The sequence below is a fragment of the Populus nigra genome, chromosome 19 (assembly GCF_951802175.1).
Source record: "Populus nigra chromosome 19, ddPopNigr1.1, whole genome shotgun sequence".
Taxonomy (NCBI): domain Eukaryota; kingdom Viridiplantae; phylum Streptophyta; class Magnoliopsida; order Malpighiales; family Salicaceae; genus Populus; species Populus nigra.
In genome coordinates this window covers 7103926-7117086 of record NC_084870.1, presented here as the reverse complement: position 1 = coordinate 7117086, position 13161 = coordinate 7103926, and the positions used below count along the sequence as shown (strand labels likewise).

The 13161-nt window shown below is 34.5% G+C and overlaps 1 protein-coding gene across 1 annotated transcript; it reads left to right on the top strand.

The window, feature by feature from the left end:
• Positions 1-5865: 5865 nt before the first annotated feature.
• Positions 5866-9400, top strand: LOC133679578 (ADP,ATP carrier protein 1, mitochondrial-like). Its single transcript, XM_062102215.1, has 4 exons — positions 5866-6029; positions 7351-7862; positions 7947-8318; positions 8838-9400. Exons 2-4 carry the CDS (start codon positions 7362-7364, stop codon positions 9132-9134), a joined length of 1170 nt encoding a protein of 389 aa, XP_061958199.1. The 5' UTR covers positions 5866-6029; positions 7351-7361; the 3' UTR covers positions 9135-9400.
• Positions 9401-13161: the final 3761 nt, after the last annotated feature.

The window sequence follows — 13161 nt, the reverse complement described above, 5'->3', positions numbered from 1 at the left end:
ATTTGGAAAAAAAGAGTAATTAACGACTTTTTATTGGTTATTTGTTCTGTCTGTTTAAATCAAATTAAGAATTTTGAAAAAAATCACTATTATAGTACACAATGAATTATAAACAATAAAAAACACTGTAGTATTTAACATGCATGCTTTAGTTTTTTTTTCCAATATAATTCTTAATCCATAAAAAAAATAAGAATATCTTCACTAATAATATCTTTTTTTTTCTTGTATCTATCTATTTCTTCAAGTCAATCCATCTAATAAATGAAATTCCTAGTTATTATAAAATTACTATAGAATGCATCCTGGAACACATTAGATCCCGGGTTCACAACCGCTCTAGGGGTGGCGGCGACTTTGAAGAAACTCCGTTGATCCAGGCGGTCCATAATCAATTGATGTCTAAAGTGGGCCTTGGTCCCTACACTATCTAACAAGGCAATACACCCAGGTATAAGGGTAGGCTCGGATACAAACATATACAAAAGCATAAAGACCCGGCGTGATGGTTATTGTATATGTATCAATCGTGTTTTTTTTTCTTTAAATATTTTTAAAATAAAAAAGAAACATTATCTTCGAATATTTTGAAGAGATTGTTGGATTGAAATGCCCCTTTTACCAGCGGCATTCTTTACGGCCATTAGCTCAGTCAACAAACTCGTTAAAGAATGGTGTTGGGTTCTGATATCGTACGACATACTGTGTAAGCAACCACTTTTTCTCGTTACGTGCATAGATGGGGTGTATAAAAGTTAATGAGGTGACACATATTGACAAATCTAGGACTCCATGCATGCTACCATGTTAAGTCACATCATTATAGAATGGCTGGCTCTGTGTGTCAGAAGATGATGATGAAAAGGAAGCCAGAATATAGTAGTGACTTCTCCTGTACGTGCCTGTCTAGGCTCGAGGATTTGAGGATTTGCACAGTGTTCTTCAAGAATTTAGGCTGACCGGTTAATTGTTAGGAGAAACTGTGTCATTTTCGATTTGTCATTCTACTCTCCGAAGTGATTTTGCACCTGTACACTCTTCACTCGTGTATGTGTTTGTAATGATGGCAATGTAGGGCAGAGACGAAGTTGATACAAAGTTAAGGACAACGAAAATTGTTTATATCTGCTTAATTTAACGTGATCAGTTACAACTTACAAGGAAATAATTTGCATATTTGACAGTCATTTTGGCTTTGATACAAGTGTATATTACCAATTGTATAGTTCATCACCAGCAACTAGTGCGCCTTAATTTGCTTTTCGTCGCTGATTTACCTGGCCAACAGATTTAGCTTTGGAATCCAATGCTCTAAATTAATCCTCGATCTCCTTGATTTGATAGAACACAAAACAATTGACATGACAATTTTAAATTTTACAACAAATAGATATATTGAGTCATTGAACATATCACATTTGACACCCACATGCTTTTTCTCGCCATAAAACACACACATATATGGTTAAAATCCAAGATGTCCAGTATTAGTTTGGTGGTAAAAATTTAGGATTAAGATGTTTGTTTGTTTTTTTGTGGTCTCAGATTTGAGTTCTTAGTTATTTATATGATGGCTACTGAAAGTTTACATGGTCGTTAATCTCAAAGCCTGTGGGATTAGTCAAGATACACGAAAGTTGATCCGGACATCCACATTAAACTAAAATAAAATCCAAGACGTTAGATTCATCTAGATAACTAATAATCACATAGGAGCATGATAATGCCAGAATTATGTATATATGATGGGTGAAGATTTAGGAAAGTACGTTGAATACCTACTCTTTATTACTATATAACAGGATATATACTAGCAAAATAATAATGTTGATGATGATAATACTCTTAATTTCTTGAAGTAAAACCTATGGCTCCCTGTTAACAATGATAATACTCTTGCATGTTTTTCATATACAATTCTTTATTTCCTTACAATTCATAAATCATAAAATTAATTATAATTGTATGAGGACTTTCTTCTTGTTGATTTTTTTTTAAAAGCAGGAGGAGCTAGCTAGGTCTCTTATTCAAAAACCAATATAAACATGTTATTGCACGTATCTTCTGGGAAATGGTAGCTAAAGCTAGCTTAAGATCAGAAATTCAAACCAATTTCACCGCCAATACATTAAAAAAACAATAATAAACAAAGGGAACCGTGATTTTGAATTCCTCAAACCATAACTATACTTGGTTTTGAACGAAGACTTCTTCGGGAGCTATGTTGACTATTAGACATTATAAAAAAAAGGTGCGTTTCATCCCAACTAAAATTAATTAAGAGTACCAACTTCCTAGTTAGAATCAAAGAAATTGAGAAAATATATAATTAACAAATTGCACTTCCCAGATTCATGTTCTCAATACATGGAGACTTTATGTGCGGAAGGGTTAATTTCCTCAATAAATCTGTACTCTTAGGATTTCATTCGTGAATATCTGACACATGCACCTGGTGAATAAATCAATCAGAAGGTGTTGGAGGGGGTGTTGAGCTAGCTCTACAACTGATCGATCACAAAGGAAGACGAAATCATTTCAGCTTGCATCAAGTATTTATTGAGCATTTGAACTCCTGATGAGAAATCTGTCCATCTCAAAAGGTCGATTTCGTTGAGGAACAAAAATCATGTTTTTCCATGCCTGTAAGCTCTCTTATTGGTTATATTTTCAAATGTTGTCTTGGAGTCTTTAATTTGACCACAGCCCATTTCTTATAATTTTATGTCTCCAAGATTGCACGAGTGTGTGCCTACGGGAAATGGGAATTATGACCTTTTGAGTCTCCATGTCCAAGATTGTTTTGATAATACCAACCAACTGCCCCCGAAATTGAAAATCCAATAAAAGTCCAAATCAAATCACAGATACTGTTATATATATATATATATATTGCTTTCGGTCTCTGACCAAAACAAACAAATAGATTTGCAACAAAATTAAGTAAAGTTTACTTCCTGCTTTATATTGATTGCTGTGCCTTAGGCACAAAATATTGGTCCCTCTTCCACCGATCCAGTGGTCAAGCATTGCCAGTCCTTACGCACACAACCACTAAAGTCATTTCAGATATGGAGCGTCTCCGAGCACATCTTTAGTTCTGAAACGTAGTTTCAACAATGAATAATCCTAATTTAATCTTTCCCGAAATATTAATCTCATTCATCGAATAAATGGAATCAAATGGTAGTCCTAGCGGATCTCACAAATTCAATTATGGCGGTTATATTTTGCAAAGTATAGTCGTAGTCTCGGTAAACCAAGCATTACTCTTGTACAATTAAACTGGATGATTTCAAAGAATATCAGTACTCTTCCCAGTAAAATAAGGGCAGGAAAAAGGATGGTTTTGAGTTCTATACATCTTGAAAACCAAAACATATGCTTAAAATACTAGTTTAAACCCTGTTACACATGCTATGTTTTTCCCTCTCACAGAACAGTTAAATGATGATGACCCTTGAGAGGTTGACAGCTGATCAGGTCCTCCAAGGGTTGTTTACAAGAGAGGGGGGGGGGGGGGGGAATCCAATACCATGATTGGATCTCACTGTTCACGAACTTTTGTGACATAATTGTTTCTGACCATTTTCTCTCATTTGCTACTTTGCTTAATGGATGAAAGTGTTATGAACATTACAGCAAGTACGCTAGGAAGGCTTTAATTTCATGTTCTTGACAAGAGTTGCTCGTCACATTAATTTCAACTGTATTTTACTTGTCATGTACTTGCTTTATTACAAAATGGAACCTTGGAGGACCTAACAGTTTAATTGCAGTAACCTTGTAGAACCTAACAGTTCGATCTCTGCCTATCTTGCTTGATGGCTTTCTTTCATATTGGCTGCAGGTTCATACTCTGCTCCCTAATCCGGAAAGATCGTATGTCAATGTTCCCCGTGTAGGAACTTCCACTTTTCTTAGTCGGAGTATGGGCTTCGGTTCGGGACTCTGAATTGATCAATCGAATGGGAAAACTCCTCTCCTCTTTCTTTTCCCTCTTTCTCCCCGCTCCTGATCCTGTGGCTTACCTTCCGGGGGCATGAAATGAACCCTGAGGTTACTCTGTCCCTGGCATCTCTTTCTTCCGCTTCATCTTCGGGCAAGCGGGTGAACTCATGGCCTATTCCTTATTTGATTCTCCAGGCTAGTGGTCCCTTTTTGTCTGGTCATGACCGGGACCTCGTGTTCGCCGGGTAGCCATTCCTCGGTCTCGGGCATTCACTCTTATCTGTAGCTGTCCGACCCCTCTTTTCTTTCCCTCGCTTTGTCGGAGATGACTTTTTGGATTGCCGACCTAAGCTCACAAAGCAGAGAAGGACTTCTGGTTTTTTTGTCTACAAGAACTTATCAAATTATCCAAAGTGAATGACACTGGTCTAAGCAGGCCCATGGTTCGAAACTTGGCATCATAAATAACCCAGAAATTCGGTCTGGGCCCTTCACTTATTGTCTTCAGCCGAAGCAAACAATCAATTCCCTATGGCATTCTTCTGAAAGCTCGGACTCCATTTTTAATTAAACAAAGAAACGTCTGCAGATTGGCTAGATGACCTTGCTTGGTAAACTAAATTAAGGCAAGCGAATTTTGCACACAAATTAGTTTTCAAAATTAATTATGCATTTCGCTGGCCAGGAAAAAAGAAAATGCTTGCTAAGTTAATGTCGTTTTAGTGCATAAATATACATAATAGACCAAAAATGCTAAGTTCAGTAATTTTTTGTCAAATCTTTCTTCAAATCAATATCAGTTAGTGTATAAAACATCAGAAATGAGATATTAAAATAAACTGACAAAAAGGACATGCTTGAGAAATGTAGGAAATATCTGGAATTTAATTGATAAAATTTATAGGTGTGGGATGCAAATGAGAAAGAGTATATAGTTTTAGGATTAGATTGAAGTTTCCTTATTTATTTATTTTTTTTTATTATTATTATTATTTTGGTGGGGGGGGTTTAAAAACAAAGAAAGGGAAAGAAAATCTACTCGAGGCCCTGTCCAAACTCCAAAGGCTAGCATCGGATGGGGCCTCCAACGTCAGATAAACCATGGCCCGGACCATTTATAAAATGCTAGCCTTTTTGTTGAGCTGGGCCTGGACAAAATATTTTAGCACCTTCCAACCAAAAGCTGGAAAGCAGAAAGCAGAAAATAGATGCTAGCAAAAACAACAACTATGGAAATTTGATTCCGGCCCATAAGCAGTCTGGGGCCCAAAGAATTCTCTTTTGTTTAAAAGAGCTTTAAGAAAATGAAAATAAAAATAAAAATAAAAATAGCCCAGTTTGACCATTCAATCCGTTGTCCACCGCTCAAGTCTCCCGTAACGAATCACGCCTCACCCGCCGCATGGGACATGGCGTTGGCGCACCGGCCAACCCTTCACTCAACCAAAAAATACTATCCTCTTTTCTAATTAAAAAAAAAAATTAAATATAAATATTGCGCCTTTGTAATTTCTAGCAGACATAGAAAATATATATAAAATCTTGCAGAAATAAAAAGAAAACACCAGATTCTCTTTTAACATGGGACGGTCAAGTTTAGAAGATCTTATGCTTCCAACTTGATATTCTTCATATTTAGCTCTAAATCTAAATCTTGATCTTGATCTTGTTATTTTCTGTTCTCAAATTTTGATCTTGTTGTTTTGAAACTAACCAATTTCTTCTAGCCTAGGGCATACAATATTAAAAAAAAAAAAAAAAGTCTTAGTTGACCGAATAAAAAAAGGGTGACAGCTGCACCTGCATGGTCTTCCCCAAAGATTGGCGAGGCAACAAATCAGAACCCGCCCAGCTAGGCACAGTCACATGGTAAATGGTCAGCAAAACACAGCAAAAAAAAGCACATTGGTTGCACCCATTAAATAGGGGATAGTATCACTCTTTTCGAAGCCTCTCCTCCTCCACACATCTCTCTCTCGCTTTTGCAATTTCTTTCAACGCTCAGCGAAAGTTGGAGAGACCCCTAAAAATCTCTCTCGATAGCCTCCTCCAGTCTCTCACCCACAGCCACTAATCAGGTAAATTACTCTTCAGATCTACTCTCCTTTGCCGTTATTATTTCTGTCTGCTTTCTCTCTCAGATCTCTCGATTTCTTCCATCGAATGATCTAAATTGTCAGTTCTAATCAGTTATTGTTTCTGCTCTCTGTTTTACTAGATCTGTTTATGTATTGATTGGTTTGCTGGATCTGATATCGTCTTCTTTTCTTGTTGTGTTCTTGAACTGTCATCGCTATCTCTTTGATTTACTAGATCTGCTTTTATTTTTTGCTTCTCTCTTTCAATTATCTCAGATCTATTTGACTACTATTTTCATGCTTCGAGTTTTGAAAATCCACTTCGTATGCTATGAAATTACTGTTGAGATCTGCTCGTGTGTTCCGGAGTTATGTGGTAAAGTATGTTCCGATGAACTGTTTTACTTGACTACTTAGGGTTTGTTGCTGAAACTCTTCACACCTTTTTTTTTCTCTCTCCGTTTTCTATTTTCATTTGTTGTTTTTGTTTTGATTCAGCGTTGTTTTAATAGAATCTAGTTCATTTTTCGATAGATTTGTTTCAACAAATTTATGTCTATTCAAAAGTTGGCAACCTGTACCGGATTCTATAATTTTGTTGGTTGTGTAATAACAATTGTTTATTTTTATCTATTTGGAAGTGGACGATTGATTAGATGTTGTTGAGATTTTGATTGTTGTTTCTTATTGGTTACGTTTTTCTACTTCTATTCATGATTTGATGAACCGGTGTTGTATAGGATGATGAATCCTTTCCTCATTGCTTGGTTTTGTTTTTTAGCTGATGTTTGCCAACTTGATCAACCAAAAAACGAAATATGCATTTACTTAGGAAAAAATAATTTTTCATGTGGAAAGTTGTTTCCTTATGGTACGTCCACATACTTGGTAAATTCTGATTTTTATACCTTTAGATGAATTCAGTTGAGCTGTTTATTTAAACTATTGTTGTGTTTATTGGTTTGTTTAAATTATTTGTCTTTTAATCCATTCTCTTTAGCTTTTTCTGATTTATATTTCTGTTCATTTGCTTGCTATGAATGCGGGATTGGCATTGTACTTTCTATCGGTAATCCTCGGTAGATTACTTGTTATGTTGCCCCAGTATTCTAGGGGAACCAGAAACTATTTGTTTCTCTTTATACCAATGTTCCCTGATGTGATTTTATTCATGGTACATTGGCTGCTTTGTGATTTGATTTTTATAGTCTGCTTATCCTATTATCTGTATCTCCATTTGTGTTGGCCTAAACACAGTTTTCTTGTTAATGTTGCCTTTAAAATAAGCTGTTTTTAACAGCTTGTGCTGCCATCTTTGCAGGAAAAGTCACAATGGCTGAGCAGATTCAACACCCTTCTGTTATGCGGAAAGTAGCTGGCCAGTTCCTTCATTCCAGTGTTTCTAATGATTTTGGTTGTGATGGGGCTTTCCAGAGGCCTGCTCTGCACCAAAGGTGTGCTTATGGCAACTACTCAAATCCTGCTTTCCAGTACCCAATGGGATGGGCATGTGTAGCAGCTACTGAATTATCTATTGTTCCGTCTACTGCTTCATCCGTTCTTGTTCAAGCCCCATCGGAAAAAGGTTTAGCTAGCTTCGGTATTGATTTCCTTATGGGAGGAGTCTCTGCAGCTGTATCCAAAACTGCTGCTGCTCCCATTGAGCGTGTTAAGCTTTTGATTCAAAACCAGGACGAGATGCTTAAAACTGGTAGGCTCTCTGAACCCTACAAGGGCATTGGTGATTGTTTTAAGCGAACAATTAAGGAGGAAGGGTTTGGTTCATTGTGGAGAGGGAACACTGCCAATGTCATCCGTTATTTCCCTACTCAGGTATACAAGCATTTTCAAGTTGGTTTTCAGTTAATATGATTTTGTTTTTCAATTTTTTGCTCATTGTGTTTGCAAAACTGTTAGGCCTTGAACTTCGCATTCAAGGATTACTTCAAGAGGCTCTTCAACTTTAAGAAAGACAGAGATGGCTACTGGAAGTGGTTTGCTGGGAACTTGGCCTCAGGAGGTGCAGCCGGTGCTTCTTCCCTTCTCTTTGTCTATTCCTTGGATTATGCTCGAACCCGTTTGGCCAATGATGCCAAGGCTGCAAAGAAGGGAGGCGAGAGGCAATTCAATGGGCTCATTGATGTCTACAAGAAGACAATGGCTTCTGATGGTATTGCTGGGCTTTACCGTGGATTTAACATTTCTTGTGTTGGAATTATTGTCTATCGCGGTCTTTATTTTGGAATGTACGACTCCTTGAAGCCCGTGCTTCTTACCGGAGACATGCAGGTTAGTGGAAACACTTCTGTTATGCTTTATTTGTCTGATGATTACATGGTTGCAAGATTGTGTTGCCCACTAGCTTAGGCTTTACACTTTAGCAACTGAATTTTATTCACTTATTGAGACATTAAATGTTTTTCTTTTTTACCTGGTAAATGTATTTAGTTCTTTTGTTTTCTAGGCATCATAAAACCTTTGACATGGTTCCGCTGTACAAAACCATATGCTTTTAATTTTTTGTGTTGGGAGTTCTAGATTTTTTTAATTATATATGCACTGCAATTAACTCATTGTGTGCGTGCAAGATGGTTGCGTTATCTTATTAATTTTGGAAATCAGATTGCAAGTTTCACTATTTTTGTTTAAACTTCTTAAAAGTTTTGTTGAAATAGGGGGGATTTAGTTTGGCTTTTTCAACATGTTTTCTGTTTGTGATTTTTACATGATAGTTTCTTTTAAAGTTCTGTTGAATAGGGGATTCAGTTTTGGTTTTTGTAACATGTTTTATGTTTGTTATTTTTACAGGATAGTTTCTTTGCAAGCTTTGCCCTTGGTTGGCTCATCACAAATGGTGCTGGTCTTGCTTCCTACCCCATTGACACTGTTCGTAGAAGAATGATGATGACCTCTGGTGAAGCTGTCAAGTACAAAAGCTCACTTGATGCCTTCTCTCAGATTTTGAAGAATGAGGGTGCCAAGTCTCTCTTCAAGGGTGCTGGAGCAAACATTCTCCGAGCCATTGCTGGTGCTGGTGTGCTTGCCGGTTATGACAAGTTGCAGCTGATTGTATTCGGCAAGAAGTATGGATCTGGCGGTGCTTAAATGGAAGCTATATCTTCATTCTTGTCGTTTCATTTAGGTTAGATGGTGATGAAAATCTTGACTTCTGAGAATTTAGTCGGCGAATTTTTCCACAAATAATTCAGTTTTAGGGGGGGGGTTACTCCCTGAACCAAAATTTACTTTTTGGATGGATTTTTTTAAAAAAAATTTCAGAAGAAACCTCATAATAGTTGTGGCTAATGCCTCAGCTGCTTCTTGGAAGTTCAGTTATGTGATTTGAGGAATGCATTCTATTCTACAGGTCACATGATGTTTTTTTTTCTTTTTTTTGGTAACTAGCTGCATGGTGCTCGGAACCTTTTTGTGTTTTTGTTTTGCCTTGCAACAATGTTTTTCATGCGATTCTTAAGCCTGATAGATCCAGTGGCAATGCTATTCCTGTCCAGGGCGGTGTTACATGATGTTATTGGTGTTTGGCTTAGTGCTATTATCCTCAAATTGTTGTTTTTAAGGGTATTATAGTCTTTTAAAAGCGTTCAAGAATATTGTAATCAATCAAAAGTTTTTATGGAACTCATGTTTTTAGTAGTTGTTAATTATTTATGGTTTAATGACATTTCTACCCCAAAACTATTAAGGTTAAGGCACATTAAGGTTTGTAATCATCATTTGATTTAACTATTATCATTGATAAAAAATCCTTTTAAAAAAATAATATTTGATATTTTTAGCTGAAAATCCAATCTGCTTTAAAAAATATTTTCGAGGTCAAGCAATTTTATTTGTTTTCTTAGATATTAAATTAATTATAAATAAATAGAAAATAGTTTGAAATGATCTTAAATTATATTGAGGGTCCTAAGAAATCATATAAATTTATCTGCCTAGTCTTGGTATGATTCTCAAAAACATTTGCATGGTCAAATATGCAACACCTAACTAAGCTTAAAATAGGTTAGTTAGTTTTGAGAACCCATATGCAAAATGTTTAAGAACTGTATTAGATTCATCTACGTAGATTCATATGACCTCTTTAAGACACTTAAGAAAATTGAGATAATTCCAACTTATTTTTTATTTTATTGTATTCTTTATATTTAACAAAAATAAATAATAATAATAATTTTAGATTTCAAAAAAATTAAAATTTATTTGTTGAGGTGGATTGAATTTTCTTTCGGATCTATTAAAATTCTCAGTTCAATACTAAAACATGAATTTTTTTTAAAATGGGTTTTTGGTCGTACTAACTATCAAACCAAACAGAGGGACAATATCCGCTGAAAATATAATAATTTAAGAATAAAACTAACTAAATTGATAATACAGGTTTCAATGTGTTACGACCTCAATAGTTTAAGGGGGGAAAAACCGCCATTAGACCCATTATTTAGGACAACGTGCTCGTCCATTTTAACACCGGAGGGAAGCGGACTTCGGAGTTTGGTCTGGAATAAATGTCTCCAATAAGAAATTAAAAAAAAAATCAAATTAAAAATATGGAAATCATAGCTACTTGCTTGAAAATGGAGGGTGCTAGCGGACGTTAAGTTTTCTAGTGTGTTCTTAAAAAAACTAGAGTGCTTTGCTCTCCGTGTTCTCATTCCTATAATCTCTGCCTTTTTCTCCGTTTGCAACGCCGTTTCTCACCATCTTTTCGGAATTTGAGTTGAATTGTTATAAATTCTGGTTCCACTTAATTTTTCCTTGGTTGTGATACACCTGGGATGCATGTGTGCCCGGGGACCTTTAGCTCTCACCAAGGTTTTGAATTGGTACTTTTACTTTTACTTTTTTATTTTTGTAATTTATATTTTTATTAAAATTTTTATAGTTTTCAATTTTATTCTTCAAATTAAGTTTATATATTTTGTTCTTTCAATGATAGTAACAACAATTCCAATTTAATCCCTTTTCTTTTGATTTTTTATTGTTTTTCTTGGTTCTTTTGTCATAATTTTTATAGTTTTCAATTCTATCATTCAAATAAAGTTCATGACTTTTATTTTTTCAATAATAATAATAACAACAACATTAATGGTAATAGTAATAATATTGATGATAATATTAATAACAATGACAATGATGATGCTAATAAAAAAAATAATAGTAATGTTAGTAGTAGTAGTAGTAAAATAAACCATTTACTCGGTTATGTTTCATGAATTTTTTTATTAGATCAAGATATTTAATATAGCAAAATAAATCATTTACTCAGTTATGTTTGATGAATTTATTTATTAAAATCAATTTATAATAGAAATCGACACCCATATAAAATTTATTAAATAAAATAAAAGGAAACAAATGTTATGCAAAGATACACATATTTAAAATATTATAAAAAAATTACTTTAGTTCTCTGTCTTTCAATCGACTCTCCCTCCAAAAAAAAATGCAATTGAGTGATGATTTAGACTCAAAATAACAAATCATGTAAAATAAAAATTTAAAAATTAAATTGAAATTTTTTAAAATTCACTACTTCGAGGAGCTCTTTTAGTACATAGTTAACGTTCCTTTTCTTTTACTTTGCATTTATATCATGTTTGTTATTATGATAATAATTAATTTTCTAAGTATTTTTTATTTTAATAATATTTTATTTTTTATATCAAACACATCAAATATCAAAAGATATATGAAAAAAATAAAAAAGTTCAAAAACAAGCTAGCAGCAAATAATTTCTGAACTACTAGCCTTTTTAGGCACTATTCCCTCCTTCGTCTATTGATTTGATTTAATTATTAGAGAGTCTTCGACCCACCAGAGAACTTATTTTACAATTATTCGAGCCATGTCAACCATTAATAGCCACCACGTACTATCCCTCGAGCTTGAGAAGAACCAGGTCTTCCTCGAAGTTTTCCCGATCTCAACAGGATGAGTGGATCTTGAGATGTACCCGTGCCTCTCTTTTTTTTCCAACCGGAAAACTTTTCCCCGTGAAATCTACTCAGCACATAATTAATCTTATTCTATTTCAATTAATTATTTTTATTTATTATTAAGAACAACAGCCTGAATCATCCCAAGTGATTATTTACATAAAGTAGTGTTAAATAATGGGTTTGTGTTTGTTAAAGAAGGGTACAGCGCCTTTAAAATGATGGCATTATCTAGAATCGTCATAAATAATATTCCATACACCAAAGTGAATGAGATATCCTATGATCATCCTTTCCTCAAGATTTGACTGGCTTTTGCAGTTTCAAATTGACCTCACTACAGCTCCCTCTGTCTCCGAGATATATAGGTGAATAAGAAAAGGATTTACAGTAATAAAAAAATGATTACTGATATTTTACTCGTTACTCTTTTTTTATATATATAAATCTCAAGAAATAACTAACAAAATAACAGTAGTTAAGCACCGTTAGTGAGTGTTGGTGCAAGAAAGAGCACCGATTCCTTGCTTGCGAAGTGGGGCTTCCTAGAACTCATGGTTCTACTGCCATTAAACAGCATATACACTCTCCAAACTAACTGGATGGAGCTTCTGTGTGCCAAAATTAAAGGGCTACTCTTTATTCATTGAACGCTGATACAAGGAGAATAACTGAGCGGGCCGGACAGCTTTTCTGTTCACTTGTTTTTATGTGTTTTGTCTATAGTTGCTGCTATTAAAAACAAAAACAGAAAAAAAAAAAATCGATAGAGTCCCAATGTTCATGTAGAATGGCAATACAGCAATGTGGCATGAGTCATAATTTTAATTTTAGTGATTGTTTGGAGTATTTTTAGTTTGGAAATGTATAAAAATAATATTTTTATTTTTTTTATATCAACACATTAAAATAATTTAAAAATATAAAAAAATCTTAATTTAAAACAAAAATAAATTAAAAATTAATTTTAAAAAAATATTTTTAAAACACAAAAACAAACATACCCTAAAAAATATTAATTTAACAGGCAGCAACACGACACATTTATTGATAAAGTAGCCCCCCTCTCTGCACACATACATACAAATGTCATAAAGATCAAAATCTAGCCAGTATAGTTCCGGTATGGTGTGAGCATGTTTAACTGTCCTCGGCATTGATAGAGGTTATTAACTTG